This window comes from Apus apus, chromosome 2 (genome assembly GCF_020740795.1).
Source record: "Apus apus isolate bApuApu2 chromosome 2, bApuApu2.pri.cur, whole genome shotgun sequence".
Classification (NCBI taxonomy): domain Eukaryota; kingdom Metazoa; phylum Chordata; class Aves; order Apodiformes; family Apodidae; genus Apus; species Apus apus.
In genome coordinates, this window is record NC_067283.1 from 19,955,818 (window position 1) to 19,975,288 (window position 19,471).

The 19,471-nt window shown below is 36.8% G+C and overlaps 1 protein-coding gene across 1 annotated transcript in view; it reads right to left on the reverse strand.

Moving 5' to 3' along the window:
- The window catches only part of PLXDC2 (plexin domain containing 2), a 254,357-nt gene that overhangs the window by 26,267 nt on the left and 208,619 nt on the right, over positions 1-19,471 (reverse strand). The window contains exons 10-13 of the mRNA XM_051611612.1: positions 18,681-18,762; positions 5,240-5,300; positions 2,386-2,539; positions 944-982 (exon numbers count right to left, since the gene is read on the reverse strand). Coding sequence (XP_051467572.1) covers positions 944-982; positions 2,386-2,539; positions 5,240-5,300; positions 18,681-18,762 — 336 coding nt within the window. The remainder of the gene's footprint in view (positions 1-943; positions 983-2,385; positions 2,540-5,239; positions 5,301-18,680; positions 18,763-19,471) is intronic.

Below are 19,471 nucleotides of genomic sequence, written 5' to 3' on the forward strand. Positions count from 1 at the left end.
GGTTGCTGCCTCTGAGGCTGCTGGACTCCCTCTGCGCCCTGCCCATGCCTGCTGCCACACTTGCTGCTGGTTCCCCTGTCCCTGGGGGGAGCTTAGTGCTCCCTGCCCAGAGGAAAGCCAATCAGAGCCAATAATATTCCCTTTATCAGTGGAAATTTAATTTATTTCAGTTTGCTCAGCAAATAATCCTCTGCTTTGATAGACCATTTCAAAGCCCTCAGAAATTAACCTAAATCTTTTCTTTCTCCTCAGAAAGCTCTACATGAGCAGACACAGATGCAGCCTACCTCTAATGACCCAGCAGTGAATAGCAAAATTCTCATCAGCTTCAAAGGGAGAAGGAATAAACCTTGAGCCTCAGTCCTTGAACCCACAAAGAAGATAACAAAAGCAGTTCCCTGCAGAGCCTCATTTAACAGAGGCCTTTATCCGTAAGACAAGGTGATATTAACTTGCACTGAGAGTGGGGATGGAGGAATACAGGAACTTTGCTAGTACAGAGAGACAGATATAAAATGGATATGTTTATTAACAAAATATAATGTAATAAATCATTATTATGAATGAGTTTATAATACAATATTATTATTTAGAACTTGCATCATGCCGTTTCTTAACACAGTTAAATAAAAATGCATCATTAAAATTCAGTTAATAATTGCATTAATACCATTAAAAATTTACTTAAGATGCCTGTACATGGAAGTTAAGTAAACCTACTGTTTTATTGAAGAGTTGTAAAGAGAGTTGTAAATCTTTAATTTACTAAGCAGTTGCTGAGCTTATTTGCCCTGCTGCTCTTCGACATAGACATGGAGTACTGAAGTACTTTGAGATTCTGATAAAACCTATTTCTACAATCTGATTTTGATTAATGAAGTTCAGTGCAGTATAATTTGACAAACCACTGACATTACTTACAGAAAAAAAAAAAATCTCTTACCTCCATTGTCTTTAAGGTGCAGTGCTATCTTGGTGTCATCTAGAAAGGAAATTCAAAGTTAGTTGTAGGAAAATAAATTTGTCTAGGTCATGAGTCATTTCAGGAATGACTTTCTAATGTCGAAGAAATTTCACAATTAGAAAATTATTTGGTGTTCAACTCAATGAGAATTAGATTGTGGTGTTCTTACTCATGCTGAGCAACATTTTACTTCCTTACTAATGGAAAAAAAACAATTTAGAGAGTGTTACAGTGTAAAGAAGCATTCAAGATACTGGTAAATAAGGTTCTGTCTCATAACACAAATAATTCATTTGTGCTACATGTTCATACATAGCTTGAGCATTCTATCGTATTACGGACTATATGAACCGACATATGACAGTAAAATAAAACAGTGACTTAGTTCCTCTTCTACAAATCATGGAAAGGTCTACCAGCTTTAAATCCTATTTATTTCCATTCTCTTTTTCTTGTTGTGAGCTTTGATGAACAAAATGCCAAGGAAAAATGCTGCTAATGCAGTCCAAATCCTGCACCAACGGTTTCTAGTCTCCTTTTGATGCAAACAAAACCAGACTTTCTTACCTGTAGATTCCCAGTTTGAAATGCCTTCAGTTATAATTTTCATGTGACAGGCCACTTGAAAAATCTGCCTGTATCTAGTACCTTTTCTACCGTTAACATACAATTCCAACAGAAAACTCCTCACGCCTCCCTCCCCACCCCTTTTTATAGGTGCTAAGATGTTATTTGATTAATCTGGGTTACCTTTTCTACCCAGCTGAATTTTTCCTGAAGCAGGAAAGCAGGATAACTCAACCACAGAAAGGGAAGAATTAAGCAGCCAGTGGAACCAGGGTGAGCACTGACACACCATCACTTACCCAGTTAATTCAGCTCAAAAGCCTATAGAAACTATTTCACAACAATGAGGACTACATGAAAACAGGGTCAACTGACTGAAAAAAGATAAGGAGGTAAATTTCAAAGAGATTTTTAATTTGGGCTATCTTTAATTTTCACCTGGCTAAATAGAATACCCAAAGGGATTAAAAATTCATTACATCTGTGACAGGAATTTCTGCACCAACTTTAGCAGGGCCCTCTCCATCTACTCTTTCAACAGGTTCTGGACTATGGCCTGATGGTTAAAGGAACACAAACAGTTCATTGTAACCACAGGTTCTCCAGAGGTCTGCCTGACTTGTCTGTGCACCCCCAGCACTGCCCCCTCCTCCAGCAACCATCCCCTTTGCACCTTATTACTGCGAGAACAAGCTGCAATTTAAAAGCAGCAGCAGCAATCGCCTCGACTGGCAATTCCCACTCCCTCCACTGCCCCAGAGATTTGGTCAACACAAAATCAAAGGAAATGCATTTCTTTTAGGCTTGTAAATGATGTGTTCATACTATAGAATAATGCAATGTACACACGTCACCTTCTGTGGGCAGGCTAGTTGGCAGGTGGGAAGTGGTGGATGCTCTGGCAGTCGTTAAAACTCTGAACTTTGTGGTGGTTGGCAGAAGGGTGGTGGTAGAGTATGGAGGTGTTTCAGTTGTGTCTATATTCTTCTCACAAATCTTATCTTTTGACTGTTGAGAAACAACAAAAACAAAGAAGAGAAAATTAATTCTCAGTGGAGACTTGTCACTGAATGAAGAATTTAAGCATGGACAAGCTGTCAGGATAAAAAGAATGAAAATGGAAACACTACATCAAGAATTTTATTTATTTTTTTTAAGTGCTCTACAGTAAGCAACGCATATTTTTGATTTAGCTGTAAAACTTAAAACACTTAATTGCTAATGACAAGGCTTCAGAGTGATTCCTGAATGTCAAACATGGTATTAGCCCCAATCAGATTGTGACATTCAAGATTATACATCAAATTTTTACTGTTAATTTTCAGTGCTCACTGCTATTGGTCTGGGTTTCACAACATTAAAAAATATATATGGGAATTAAATTGTAGCTCTTCATAGTGAGCAATGTGTAGTTAACTGGGACGTTCAATTAGTTTTTACATTCAGTTATCACAGAAGAATATGCATATATGTGTAAAATATGTGCACGTATTCAGCCTGTAGAATATCGATATACCACACTATAGAGCAACATAGTCACTATATATCTATTAATTCCGTATAATACTAATTTTTCACATAAGTGTATATAATAATTACTACATAAAATACAAGTATTATACATTTAAGCTACAGAATAAATCAATAACACAAATTATTATATTATGTTAGCACACAATAAATAATATTCACTGTCATATAGTAATTTATAATTTTTTTTTTATTTTTATGGACAAATGCTTTGATACGAATCTCAAGGTTTTGTTTTTTTTTTTTTTTAATTTCTGGACAATTTCTGCAGGTGTAATAAATATTTTGTTTTCTGGATCACATAGTCTGGCAGGAAAATACATCCAATTAACTAGCAGCAAACATGGGAGCTGCCTGTAACTCCTGCTGTCCCCATTCATTTAATGAGGAATGGAATCCTGCAAAGCCTGTTCATTTTATTGACATCTGGCTTTAAAAACCCAGTGGGTGTTGTTTTTATTTTAATATGTATGGTATTTTATTGTCCTTTGTTTTACAAGAAACAATGCATTCTATTAAAAAGAGGTATCAGTATAACTATTCTTAAAATGTCTTCATGTTTTAGCTTGAGAACCACTGTTAATATTACTGATGCAATTTAAAATTTAGCTAAAAATCTGTATTACAAAGAAGGAAACATCACTGTGAGAATCCCCATTATTTATCCTTTTGAATGACTGGCTCCAAAATTAATCTCTGTGTGCTCATTATTGCTCCTTCATTGAACTCCAGCTTGGGCATCATTCTGAAGAGGCTAGGTAAACTGTTGCTTCTACTCCAGAGAGCCTGAAAGCTAGACTGTGAGCAGCAACCAAGTAGCCTGAAACTGTGCAAATCAAACTATTAGTTCCTCAGATACACTTAGTGTATCAATATTTTCCTCTCAGCTCATTTGCTAACCCTTGGTGCAGTAGTTGTGCTGAAACAACAAGCAAGAAGCAGAATGGGATGCTACTGACCTGCAGAGAAAAGGTTTTAGATAACAATATCTGCCGGCACAATTGAGTCCAATCTTATTATAATCTGGATTAAAGCAATACAAAGACTGTGTACTATAATAAAAAATAGTCCCACTAACTTTTATGCTCTTGTAAAGGTTGTTCTCCACAGACAAAAACCCTCACAGAAATTCCATTCCTAATTTGTGAGTTTAAAAACTGCAAACCTGAGGCTTTAAGCCCATGTAATATGGCAGTAGACAGGTCACTATCATTTTGCAATTACAGTTACAGGAAAAATAAAATATTCTTCCATTAGGCTGGATTTATATAATTACTTCTCTTGTTTCTACAGAGAATAAAACAGAATATCCTTTTCTAACTAGACACTTGGGGCTACATTTTGTCCTCAGTTTCACCTGACATTACACTTTGGAAGGGTTATGTTGATGTAACTCATGACAGATAGTAACCCTTTCAGACAAAATGGAAAAGTAACTGCTTTTTTATGGCTACCAATAGGTTAAAAGTGTCATAAATTAATTTGTTCCTATTACCACACTCCTGAAATGAAAAAACCCACAACAAAAAAGAAGCATCAGGAAGCCCAGTAGGCCTGTAGTCCTTGTTTGACAGTCAGCCACTACAACAGTAAGATAACTTTCTCATTTTCTCACTGCCTCTCCAGGAAAGGACATTCAAATGCATTGTAGTTGGGTTTTGGTTGTTTTGTTGTTGTTGTTCCTTTGTTTCTGTTTTGTTTGTTTTTGTGGGTTGGCTTTTTGTTGTTGTTTTTTTTTTTTTTTGGCAGTTTGTTTTTTTTAAGATCTTGTAATTCATCTATCTAATTTCTTCTGTACAAAGTTATTTGGCCTGATTTTGTAAGCAAAATGCAAGACATGCAATGCCTGTTTTCCACGTCAGACTTCTCTGGCAGAGGGCTTTCTGAGATAAGAACTTCACAATTTCTTCCACTTTTCTGACAAGAGTCAGAGATCTAAGAGAAAAACAGTGAGATAAAATTCTGTGTTGTGTTGATTTTATTCCCTGAAATGGGGAGTGCAATTGCTCTGCCTACTTTTCTTTATTATACCTTATGGCATTTCCACTGAATGACAAAGACAAATATAGCATGTCTTTGGCCTTGAAACCATGTTTCTTAATATGAAGAATTTAATCAAAAGCATAATAAGTATATAAATGGCCTCTGATGGGCTCAGGATGTAAACTACTCACATACCTCTTCAGGGCAGCCACTGTCTACCCAGTCCTGCCTGTGACGGTCAAATCCACTGGAGCACCTTTAAATGATGAAATAGATAGGAGTTATCCAGATTGAAATAGGGGCAAAGCAAGAACAAGAAATGAAGAGAGAAGAGAGTGACAGAATAATAAATTAAGTGATTTATTTTAAAATCCAAATGATTACGTAGTATTACTTTTATTCAAGAAGCTGTTGCTCAAAAGGAGCCAATCATTTAACCCACTTCAGTGAAAGGCATTTCAATGAATGGGTTATTATTTTAGGTGCATAATTCATATATATTTTATTTTATTTTTTTAATATATAATTTTTAAATGGGTATGTCTACCTTTCACTGTATAATTATTCTTAAGACTGCACTGAGCCATAGCATTTTTAAATTTGATGGCAGTCATATGTATGTATATTGGTTTAATTATTTATGTCCAGACTTCTTAGTCAGGAAAATTTATTCCCACAATGGATGTAGAGACCCAGTCACTGCTTTTATCGGACAAGGTGATCTGAGACATCAAGATACACATATAACAATGTGCTCAATGTTCGCAGATTTAGATAACAGCTCCTCTGAAGAGCCTTCATGACAATGCAGCTGAACCTAGGTAACAAGAAAGATGTCAGAATCCTTTCAGTGAAGTATGTAGGCAGAAAGGAGAGGAAGATGTCATTGGAGCTACCAGATGCCACTTACCTCTATTTGGCAGCGAGTTCTTATAAGACAAGAAGTGTCCATTCAGTGCATGAGCTGAAATGCTTTGCTTCTCTTTTAAGAGAATATATATATATATATATATATTTTTTTTTTTTTTTCCCCCCGGATATTGGTAACAGCATATGAAGAATGGTTTTCTGGAAACTGAAGGGCATTCCAGATATCTAAAATGATTGCTTAAATACCATGCAATTACTCAGCTCAGTTAAAATGTTTAACTCTACTAAATAAAACATTAACTTGAAAAATTAAATAGAAAATTGAAGACAGAAGTCTTCTCTGCCTTTAACCACTAAGGAAGGCACATCACATTAGGAGAAGATTAAGACACTTACTAGGTTGTTTGATTTACTAAAAAAGAATTAAACATTTTGAAGTGGAATTTCTTTCCCAGCTGAGAGATTTGGGAAGTAAAAAAATAACTTGATGTATATATATATATATATAAAATATATATTTTAAAAAAATGAAAGTACTGTGAGCCTTGAACTTTGTATGTGTCGAACTGAAAAATAAGACCCCTAATCACACAGCGATTTTGGGAGGGAAAAAGCACTGTATTTATGATCTGTCTGACTTTGCCTTCCCTTTACTGAAGAACAGGCTCCAGTTTGGTTCCTCTATCCTTTGAATATCAATTTCTTGTCACGCTCTGGTGTCTGGGAAAAGACTGTCTTTTCCTCCCTTTTTTATTTTCCACTTTCCCTTGTCATAAATGCAGAAATTGATCACACCTCAAAGCTCTTATGAAGTGTCACTGTGAGTGACTGTGGCATGAATTTGTAAGGTATTTGAGTGGTATTGGTTCTTAGCATCTAGCTCATAATTAAACATATTGCTTAATTAAACTGTACTTCAGAATAGGATGACAATTTGACTTAGAAGAGGATTTGCTCCCACTTTGTTGTTATAAGGTAAGAATAGTTAAGATGATTTGCTAAATACAAGGATTTTAAACATATTAAACACAGTCTATACTATTTTAATGTTTATGAAAAATTCAAATATAATTACTGAGACATAGTTAATACTTGAGGCAGCATAACTTCACCTGCAGCACTGAATTCCATCATTATCTTAATATCACATGCCTCTCAAAATTTCCAGCATCCAGGTGATGATAAGGAGGATCAGAGTGTGGCACAAATTTAGGCAGGCAATCTTCAACCTGATGATGGCTCCAGAATTGTGTTATACTACATGTTCTATAAAGTACTCTTGCAAAATTTTGTAAATGGAGGAGTGAAAAAAAAATAAATTGAAAAGGTATCATTTGACAGGAAAAGAGACTGAACATGAGTAAGACTCAATATTCGTAACTGACACAACATGTGAATAGGCAGTAGGAAATACGGACTCACACAGGGAATTCTTGCTGTTGGAAGAGCCTAAGAATAAAAATGGCCTAAATGAAGTAAGTTTTATTTCCAAATCAACTAGAAAGAAAGGAAAAAAATCCTACTTAAAGTGAGACTTGGCAGAGTTCTGATTAAAGAAGAATAGGAGGATATTTTCTATAATCTAAATGTCAGTTACAACAACAAAAGAAACATGCTGAAAAGCAGATAAAGAAGAAGCTTTGGCTAAAAGCTTTGCTTTGAATAACTAGAAAGAAAAAGAAAGTATAAGAGGAGGGCCATTCAGTCAATTTTAGGAGATTATGGTTTCAGAATTTCCAATAGAATCAGCAGAAAATAATAACAATCAAACATGTTGTGTGGAAAGGAGCCACACTGAAACTAGTGTCTGATACTGGATTACATTCTCCTCTGTGCATTTATACCTGCATAAACTGGGTAAAAAGAGATAACAGGAAGAGAAGTAGCAAATTTTTCTGATCTATTGGCATTGCTATCTGTTTTGCACACAAGAAATTGCTCAGGGTTTGAAGCAAAGAGCTCTGAAGCACTACCGGGTGTACTTCACACTCTTGTTGATCCTGACTGGCACATTTAACCCCCCCTTTCTCACCTTTATGTGATTATCTGAACAATTTTCTATCTCTGAGTGAGTATTCAAAACGATCTTTTCAATTTTAGGGCGGATGATCACAGAATCATGGGTGCCAGAGTTGGAAGGGATTCTTTCCTGATGTGTCATGATACATTTCCTTCTGGTTACATAAAAAAAGTGAGTGGTCAGCTGTATTTTGAAAACTGCTATAAAGCAGTTACCTGCTTTACACTGACAAACGCAGAAGTACAGTTAGCCTCACATAACCATTACTTCGTCTCTCATTTTAAAAATAAAAATATGAAGGTCACCTTTGGAGAAAATATTTCCTTTTCCACTTTAGAGATGAGGAAATAGAGCACAGGAGACATGAAATGATTCAGCTAGCATATAACTACGGATCAGGACCTAGATTTAAGCCCAGATTTTCTGCAAACCAGATGGGCATACATTAATTCACACCTCCTATGCTTTCCATAGTACTCTTAGAGATATGAATTGTAGAACAGGGAGTTATGTTGAAAAACATAATCTCAAGTGGCATGAGCCAAGGCACACATTCACATATTGGCCAAGCTCCCTTTCTTATTCATACACCTCTACTGGGATTTTGCTCCTTTGTAAAAAAACATTTTTAACATTAAAAAGCAGTACAGTCCTTGGGACAGAATGAAAAAGGCTTAGAGATAGTATGAAATAGGACTGTTCACATTTCTGTTATCACACACAAACCCCCAGCAATCGTGCAATACATAACATGGCTGCTTCAGTACTAGTGGGCATCAGCATTTCAGCTGCTAGAAAGAAAATGCAGAGATATTTTGGTTAGGCTGGGTTACTGCTCCAGTTATATCTCATTCACAAACCTAAAAAGAGTAAGAAGTCAAAGGAAGCAGGAGCTATGACAGGAGACGAAGGTGTAATATGCTAAACTGACTCTACATAAGCCAATGTTTATATACTTATAATGATATGCCACCAAAACAGGAGAGCATTCTGTACAAAGAACATACACAGTTTTGAAACTGCATATTCATACTACTGTATTTGTGGAAAGCAGGAATGGATTAGGGTTAAGAAAAACACCTGCTGTAAAGGCTCAGTGAATTCTTCAGCTGGACAGCAAAAGAAAGGAAGGTCATGAAGCATCCTGTAACTGGTTATGTTCAGAGGAACTTAAACTTCAGAAACTTCTTTGTTTCCCAAATTATTCTTCTACTTGCACCTCATTTTTTCTCTATAAGTGAGTCAAATTCATAAATCAACATCCAGCTAAACCCGTCTGCAAACAGATTACCAAGGATTTACAGAACAGTCAGGGCTCATCAATTTCTTCATTAATTGTACATATTAATTTATGTTGTGGTATCTGATAGGAAGCAAGTGTTTCATTAATGCTATATGATAATGCAGATATTGGAAGAGTTAATAGACCTGAATAGAGGGGGAACTACAAATTAAATGATGCACAAAAAAGCCTTGATATTTAGGAAGAGTACTAAAAAAATTTTGTATATTTCCCTGAAATTGGGAATATCTACTACTGGTAACTGTTGGAGTCTCCACTGTTTAGGTGACTGGAAATACTGATAAAGTATATACACTACAGAGAATCAGTAGACTTTGTTGAGAAATTGAACAGTTTGCCTTAGCAGGTCTTAATCTCAGACTATCTAAATTTTATGAAGAGAAATGCAGATTTCAGATTTGTTCAAATAAAAATTCCTAGCAACTTTACATAGGAGTGTGTATATGGCAAAATGTAAAATTTAAAATATTATGCTAATCAAAGGAGACTTTTCATTTATGACCCTTTCTCAAACAGTAACATCTAGGAGGCTATGAGACAAATACGATTTTAGTGATGCCCAAGATACATTGAGGAGCACAATCATAAGAGGCTAGCACTTCTAGAAAGCAGTTAGGATTATTGTGATCATTCTGGCTGTTCCTATACTAGTAAAATAAACATGCCCAGAAATGTTCCTCGGCACTGAAGACTGCTGGCACAGAATGGTCTATGCTTAAAAAAGCAAACTCTCTCAATCTTGAAAAGAAGGAGGCTGTACATAAACTGCCAACTGGGAATAACCTCTGAAACAGTCCAGCTCCTGCACCATACCTGGGAACTCTTCTGGACAATGATCCTGAGCACAGACTGAAATCCTGTCAGGGAACATCATCACTAATGGCATAGACAATTGTTTTCCAATGCCCAGGAATCTTCCCAGACTCTGTTTAAATTACAAGTGATTCTATGTTAAAAATATTTGGTACAGAAAGATGAAGTACAGCTGTACAAGTTACTGTTTTGTATCACCACTGAACTAACCATTAAACAAACCTGAGTGGGACAGATATTATGCATTGTATTGCAGTGAATCAACAAGTAAAGAAAAAGAAACTTCAGTATGGTGGATAAAGGTTCAATTACAAATTTATCTTGATTGATTCCTTCAAAAATTACGTGATTGATTTAATTCCTTATTTATTTATTTATTTCCCTTGCAGTGAGAGCAGAGGAAATGAAGATTGAGAAACACAAAGTTGGTGGAAGACAGATTTCTCCATATAATGCAGTGGGCTGTTTGCTTTCATGAGGGGTAAAAAGCTAATGCTTCCACAAAAGTAGATTAACTTTAATCCTATCAAGCATCCTAGAGTCAGGTGTGATAACATGGGCTGCCTGTCTCCACAGACATGTTCTTAATGACTGTCCTGAACTTGTAGGTCTTCTGAAATGCTTTATTCTCAGTTTCTGTTCTTTCACTTTTTATAAACACTTGGAATAAGGAAGGAAAATGGCAGTTGAGAAAATTACCTAGCCCAACAATTTAGAATACAATGGGGAGGTGGTATCTAGGATCTGTAATATAGTCTCATGAACATTCAAATATTTGACAAATATACACAGAAAGAAGCTCATTCCTCAGAAGATACAATTTTTCAACAGTCAAGGAAGGGGTCAGGAACTACAAACCAAATTAATCTTGGACATAAAAAGGAAGGAATCTGATACCTTGTTCCTCACTAAAATAATGTTCTGCCAAGAGGGCCTATTGGAAAAAATGTACCTACTGCACAATCATTATTTTTGCTAATCCATTAATGAATCTTTTTCTGTAACCTTTTAAATGTTTTGCCACCTTGCACTGCAATGCCCATTTTACTGATATGTACACCTCTACCACTACATATTTTTAAATATACCTCAGGCTCATTGAAGCTTACACTGTCTTTTAAACAGAACTGCCATCCCACTTGAGAAGATCTATTACTATGATCTTGTGAGGCTTCCTTCATCAAACAATACCATCACTGGCTTACTCTGACTTGAGAAAGTGCTTTGTTCATTAAGCACTTCTGTGCCACTCTCTCTTCTTGCTTTAGTCTCATCAGGCTTGCCATGCATACAAAATTCTCAATTATTGAATGCTAATTTCCTAACAGTTTCTTGCAGTTCATGCATTCGAATTAGCTTGTCAAATTAAGAGTGACCAGCTTGGTAAGGACTCAAAGAAGTTGGGTATGCAACAATTTTCTGCTCAATAAAGTACAGATCTAGTTATCATACCATCTTATCAGTAATGTATCAGGGCTGACAAATTCAAACATTCATTCTTGATACATTTGTTGCACTTGATTAAGAATCCAATTGCTGTCTCAACTCAACTACAAATGCAACAACACATATGTTGCATTTTAATCAGAGCAAACTCTGACAAAGGGCCAGAATTTATACTTGGAGAGAAATAGTATAGTATACAAGTTAGAAAAATAGTACTGACATTACTTTTCACTTATCACAGGGTAAATTTGATGTAATGCAACAATCTGCTTGTTAAGACCCAGGTGTTAGGACACCACCATGTTTTCATATAAAACCACTCCAGCATAAAGAACTGCTGTAGTAGAACACAAAGAACACTAGAGCCAGGCAGAATCTGGGCACATTTCTTTTACTTTGCCTGAAGCAGCAGTATGACCAGCAAATTAATGAAGTTATAGACACTGATAAAACAGTATATGCTTTACAGAATACACTCTATTTTAAACCTCTAGCCCTTCTAGAGCATTTAAAACATGGTTTTCCTTGTCATTGGTATATGAATCTATTACACTGATTGGATTATATATGCTCCCTCTGGTGGTTTCCTTAATCCATACAAATGTCTCATTTTTAATTTTTTTTTTATTTTGGAATGCAATGGCTAAGATACTGTGGCCAACTTTGTAATAACAGCACACTTCTGTTAGTTAAACAGTGTTGGCATAAAACCCACATGAGTATAAACCAGCAAGTCTTCCTTCTGTCTTTTAATTTGGAATTGAAATGTGTAGTATCCTTACAGTAAACAAATAAGGAAAAATAAAATAATTAAACCCAAGAAATATGTAGAAGTGAGTAACTGAATAAAAATTGAGCTCTAGAAATGGTTGCTTATGAAAGTAGGGGGAGGAATGAAAATGTTTTCAGGCTCATGATGTAAAATTCCCTTCCTCGCACTGTACTAAGCGTTTTGCCACCTTGCACTGCTTGCACTTGTGCCCAAGCTTCTTACCTCACCCATCAAATCAACAACAACTTCAGTTCCATGCCTTCATTGTAATTTCTGTGCATAAGAACTTCCAGAGCTTTTGTGGAGAGTATTTATAACAATTGAGTTAAATTGTAGATGTTGAGATTATGATTTTTTTTTAAATCACTTCATAGTTTTAGTAAAATAACCTGAAGGTCATAGACCAAAGCATGTTGCAACAGGAGATGTTCATTACATGTGCACTGCACAATTAAATGCATGTATCTGTACTCTCAGCTGATGAGAGGTTTTGGTCCTGATCTCTTCCACGGCCTTTCCCTGCTTCGGAATGGAACCCACCACCTTCCTTATGGTGACGGCTATCAAATAAAAGATGAGGAAAATGTAGATACCAAACAGTAAGCTACGTGTGGAGAAAGATCTTGCATTTCTTATTTGGAATTAATTATTTTCTTCAGTAAATCAGGGGATTTATGTAGTCACACTGCATGATATTTATTTTTGTGTTGTTTTGTTTTGTAATTCTGTACTGATGGTGCTTTGCTCAGCCAATAAATATTTTAAACTATATAAGACTGTTACTTATATTGCAATATTTGATTCAACACAGATTTTATAAAAATAGATCTTGTCAGGTGAGACACACAGAACAACAAACAAAAAATTTAACCTTTTTCCATATCTTGATAACAAAAATTTCCAGACAGAAACTCAGATTTGCAAGTTAACTTAACATTTTTCCAATTTCTTTTGAAAAGAAGAATAAACAAAGAAAATATTTCAAGCTAGCCCAGAAGTTCAGAAGACAAATAATGGGCAACCATTTTTTATGGCAATTACCGTAAGGGCTCCATGGAAACTGTCACTTCATATTTCAACTATAAAATGTTTTTTTTTTTAATGAATGGCAAATACCTCGAGATTTTCCCTTCCCTGGTTTCCAGCTAATCAGCATTGAATGCAAAACAACCTGTTTCTTTATTACTTGCTTAGATCAGCACAGTCATTATCATATTAAAAGCTTACAAGTAACAAAACTTGAATCACATTATTGCCACTAGTCCCAGCCACATTTCTAATAAATAGCTGTAACCTTTTGGTTTACGTAACTAGTGCTGTTGCTGGCATATGGGACTAAGCATTGAAGTGAAATGTATCATGAGTGGGATTCTTTAATCTTTCTAGCTCAGGATTGTTTTAAGAGGTCAGGAAACTTTGGGAGCTGTCTGCACACACATGGGCAGAACAACTCAGCCTGAAGTACATGGAGATTCCTGACTCATCATCACACCAAGTCCAACATGGAAATTTGTGCAGCGTGTTCCAGGACACTTTTTAAACCCACTCTGTGGGTCAATACCATAAACTGATACGCTAAAACGGAGGGATGTTGCAAAGGTGCTGCCATTAGTCATGAAGAAACTGTATGACATGCGTCATATTGGATTTCAGAGTGGATAGTTTGATGGTGCCTTATGAAAAGGGAAACTGTGATGTAAGCCTGTAGAGAGTGACAGGAACAGAGGATTTTGCGCTGAATCACCTACAAGAAGGACCTCCGAGTTTGCACAGCAGCTGGGCCGAAGTAACAGGTAGGAAACAACCCACCATTGCAAAATTAAGTTGTTTTCTTTCCAACACAGATTGCCCACATGGGGGAGTAAAGTTACTCTGCAATGGATCTGCTTTTTCCTTGTGCAGTTACAAGCTTTAATATAAACTTTCTGGTTTTCCAATAACTGTGCTTGTGTACCATTCTGTCAATGATTCTATATATGGTTTAAATTTCATGCAAAGAAAAAAAAAACACCACAAGATGCTGTTCTTGGTAGCAATGTTATTCTGGCTAAGTGGAGTCATAAATTTTTGCAAAAAAAAGGGTTAGAGAGTTGGTATAGTTTTGTTTCCCACTGGAAACATGTTTGCTTGTTACCTACATGGAAATCCCTCTGCTCTGGCAGATGGGATGAACATCTCTGTCTGTTACAGACACATCCCCTCATTGCTCCCTAAGAGTCTCCTCAATAGCAACCATTCTCCTTCTGCAGCAATGGGAGCACTGGATCACTTGGTAGATTATTGCCACACCGGAAACATGTCACTATCAAGTTAAAAGCATTCTTCAGGCTTTTGCACCAAAGGCTGTCTTCCCCACTGTGGGCACTGTCTACAGCCAAGAGAGACAACTTTTGGTTTCCCACCTCCTGAACCAGTATGTTCAGCCAGCTTTGCAACCCAGAAGCACTAGTTAGGCATTACTCCTATGCATCTGCTTCTACTTACTTCAGAAAACCCTATGGGCACTCATTTGGAAGTTAACTGTAAATATTAATTTTCTTTGTACTCTAGGCACTCCTGAAATGCCTCAGTTAATACTTCATGTGATGCTTTGCCCTTCTTTTTCCAAGCAGATTTTATTCTGCTGCAGCAGAATAAAAGTATATCACAACAGGAGATAAAAATCTAGGTTGATTTGCAAGGCAGGTGAGTGAAGAACAGTGACACTCAGAATAATCTGGAGCCCTGTGATGAAGGGGCTTCCCTACTTTATGATTTTTAACCAGGACAGTTAGGTTTTCTTGCAAAAAGAGAAGTTTAAGACAATGAATATATCTTTGAGGGGAGCAAAAGCACAATGTAGTACTGAAGTAAACTATTTTGAGTACTCTCCCATGATCCAAATATCTTCACTGAGAATGGAATAAGGCTGCTTTTTTTTTTAATCTCCCTAAAATGAATAAACATGCTGAGGAACAGCATGAGGACAGGCACTGGACTAGAATGCAGACAAGAGCATCCAGAACAGGTAGGGAGCTGAAATTTGTCAAAGCCATGACAGGAATGAGTCTTGATCACAATGCTCCTGCAGTGTAATATACCCTAACTAAATAATAAAATCGTAGAATGTCTTGGGTTGGAAGGCACCACTAAAGGTCATCTAGTCCAACCTCCTACAATAAGCAGGGAAAGAACAGATTGCTCAGAGCCCCATGAAGCCTGACCTTGAATGTCTCCAGGGATGGGGCCTCACCAGTGCTCTAGGCAACCTGTTTCAGTGATTCACCAGCCTCATATTAAAGAACTGAAATCTACCCTTCTCTAGCTTGAAACCATTACCCATTGTCCTATTGTTACATGTCCTGGTGAGTAAGTCTTCCCTAGCTTTCTTACAGGCTCCTTTCAGGTATTGGACATATGTAAACAATCAGTAGTCATGTTTTGGAAAGCAAGCTGCTTCTCACAAAATATCTACCTACTTACTATTTCAAATCTCTTTCTCTGTAGAAGTGAAATAGTTGAAATAAGCTGCTCACTTCAGAAGCTGGAGGAGAGTGGCCAAGAATGGCAATAGGGTCTGAGGCAGACATCATCACCAATGTTTCCAGAGGAAATAAAAATTTAAAAAATAAGCTGTAAAATCTATTATAGTCTAACAAAGTTTGATCCCACAGCTGGCTCTGCCCTGAGTTGATGTTTAGATTAGATAAAGTCCAGTAGATCTTCTATTCTGAATGGTTTTACGATGACACAATGCTCCATTTGCTTAAACCTGGCTGTATATCATTCATCTTTATAGATGCAAATTGGACTGTATGACTGTTTTAAAACTACTGAAATCCACATGTAGAGGCATAATCTGTTTCCTTTTCTGGATCCACCCTTTTTTTAAGAAATCAGCTCCAGTTCCTGGTTTTGCTGTTAGTCAATGTCCAAACACGGCCAGAATGAAATGATAATCGCACTACTGTCAGTAATGGGTTAATTAACAGCAATTCACTATGCACTTTATCTGCTGCAGCTTGTCAAAACAGAACTGTACTGCAGCGTGGAGCCACCTGGTTTTGGGAAAAAGTGCAGGATTGCCTCACGGTAGGCTCATCTTTGATTGCAGTGTGATCTTCACAGGCAAAACAAAAAGCATTTTATTAATGTAAACTTTAATTGAATAGAAATAGGTGTGTTGAGACTGTATATTTCTCAGCCCGTTGTGAAGGGACAGCCACAAATTCACCTAAATATATGGAAGGGAAAACAGTGTGCCTACACACCTGGTGCTGCTTCTTGCTGAGGGTGAAGGATAAAACTCTTTTGGTTTCCCACAGCGAATTTATGCCTCAGTGAGAAAAACAGATTTTCCAGCAATTCTGCAACTCAGGAAACTCAGTTCTTCAGACATTATGAAGCAAAACAAGGGATCTCAAGGTTTGTCTGTTCTTCATAAGAGGTCTGAACTTTAACATCTCTTCAAATCTTACCTCCTAGAATTGAGCTTATCCAAAGAGAAATGAGAACACCAGCCACAAAGGAACATAGAATCATAGAATCATCCTGGTTAGAAGGGACCTTGAAGATCATCAAGTCCAATCACAACCTAAATCCCTCTACCATAACATAATATACCCATTCAGTGCTTAAATCATGTCACTAAGCACTATATCTACATTTCTTTTAAATACTTTCAGGGATGGTAACTCCACCACCTCCCTGGGCAGCCTTTTTCACCGTCCAGCCACTCTCTTGGTAAATAAATTCTTTCCAATATCCAATCTAAACCTCCCCTGGCACAGCTTCAGGCCTTTTCCTCTGGTCCTATCATTATTTACTTGGGAGAAGAGGCCAGCATCCACCTCACTACAACCTTCTTTCAGGTAGTTCTAGTGGGTGATGAGGTCTCCTCTCAGCCTCCTTCAAACTAAACAATTCCAGTTCTCTCAGCCTCTCCCCATAGGACTTATTCTCCAGACCTTTCACCATCTTGGTAGCTCTTCTTTGGACACTCTCCAGCAACTTAACATCCTTCTTGTAGTGAGGGGCCCAGAACTGCACACAGTACTCAAGGTGTGGCCTCACCAATGCTGAGTACAGGGGCAGGATCACCTCTCTACTCCTGCTGGCCACACTTAAACCAAAGCAAACAGATTCTCAGTGCTACAACATTTATTTATGGAAGTAGAATCACACAATCACAGAATCACAGAATCGCCACAGTTGGAAAAGACCTGTAAGATCACAGAGGCAAAGTGTTCATTCAAGAGGCAAAAAAACCCCACCAAAACAAACAAAAATAATCCAAACCACAGCCAATCAACAACAACAAAACAACACCCACCATGAAAGCAAGAAATAGGCTTAAGCAAGCATGTTTGCTTAGTACAGTTTTCTACACATATCTTTACTTGGGAACATGTTTGATATATTTGCTGTGAAGTAACTTAATTTAGCTCTAATTCCACTCAACTCTTCTTTGTAAGACAAACTGAGTGACTTCTCAAATGACTTACTAAGGGACTAGAAGCTTAAGGAAACATAATAAAAGTGACCTAAATTTCATAATTCTGTACTATGTTCCTCTACTATTTATCAGTTTTTCTGCATGGTAGTAAATTATTACATTGTCTGAGACAGCTAATAGCATTTTCTCCTTTCATTATGCATCCATTTTATACACAGTGTTTCTGAATTAGGGTTGGAAAACACAAAAATAATAAATATCCATTGTAATACTGCAGTTTGTGTCAGAGAACTGGTGTTAAATAAATTCTTGCTATGAATGTCAGTGAGCGTCAGTGACTGAAGAACTTTTGGTACAGCTACAGCTGCAGAGTTTCCATTTTGCTGTCTATGCTCCAGCTGGTCTACAGAATCTAAATCCCTCCTGCTACTAATTTTACTGCCGTTGTCAATGTGGCAGTGAGATGCTCAACATACCCACTAAGTATAATGAAGGTTAAAAGAGAAAAGACTGAGTCTTTGGATGTGTCTGTCTCCCTGCGGTTAAGAGAACAAGTATGTCTTTACCATTACATTACCACCCCACATCTCCATATGTGTGGGTTTGTTTGTTTGTTTGTTTGTTTGTTTGTTTTTATAAAGTCAGGGGTAGGGATAGGGACAGGGAAAGGCATAGGGAGAAAATATTAATTTTATTATGATTTTTACTTGTTCTCCTTCAAAATGCTTTTAAAGTAGGGTTAAGGAAAGAGAAACAAGGGTTAAAGTCCAAAACCAACCAGTTTAAACACTCATGCCTAAGATTTTGAAATGAAGTGAAATGGGACAATGATGTGTTGCTAGTAATCAAAATGGAGGTGGATGTTCATGTGAATGTTCATGAACCTAACAACCCCGTGTGCTGAATAACCTACAGGCAGTGTTTCTGGATATCCCTTGAGCACAGCTTCATACACATGCAAAAAAGAAAATTCTTTACCTTTGGAGTTTGCTGCACCAGCTGCAGTTGAAGCCAATCTGGGCAGTGACACAGGGGCCACAGCTGGTAAACTGGAGACAAGCTGGGATATAGATAAACAAACACAAATTATTTTATTAGTCGCACAAATAATTATCTTAAAAAGCACAAAAGAAGGTTACATCTTCTGATAACTTATACTTAGGGCCTCACCAGGTTCACACACATCCAAAAATAGACACTAAACCCAGCCTATTACATTGCACTGCACAACCATTTCCACAGAGGTACATTTTATCTATAGGATTTAATTTGTATTCCATTTGTGAATGTACTCCCACTTCCACAACTGTTCATTCAGCTTCATTGTTAACTTTTTATCTTTCTATGTATTTCCTTAAGTCTCTTTCTTCCCTGGCTCCAGTGTTCCTTCACGTTGCTAACATTCAGATGTTGGCAGAAAGTAAGACTGACAGGAAAATGTGCAAAAAAAAAAAGCTGTTTCTTCTTTTTTTACAGTAGTACAGCTGGCAGTTTAAACCCAGAGATGTCTAAGCAATGTAGTTTTATCTTGGAGAAATTAGGCAGATGAACTGCAAAATGTGTTTGGGTATATTCCTTTGCAATATGATGCACAGTACACAGAATTATTTGTGTTTGACTTGCAAGCATGAAAACCGTGATTTTTTTCTTGAGTACACAGATTTAAAGGAAATACAATCATTCCTCTGAAAAAAATGATTTGCCACATATTTCATTCAAAACCTACTAGGAGCTATATGGCTATAAACTAAATCAAGATATGTGAGGAT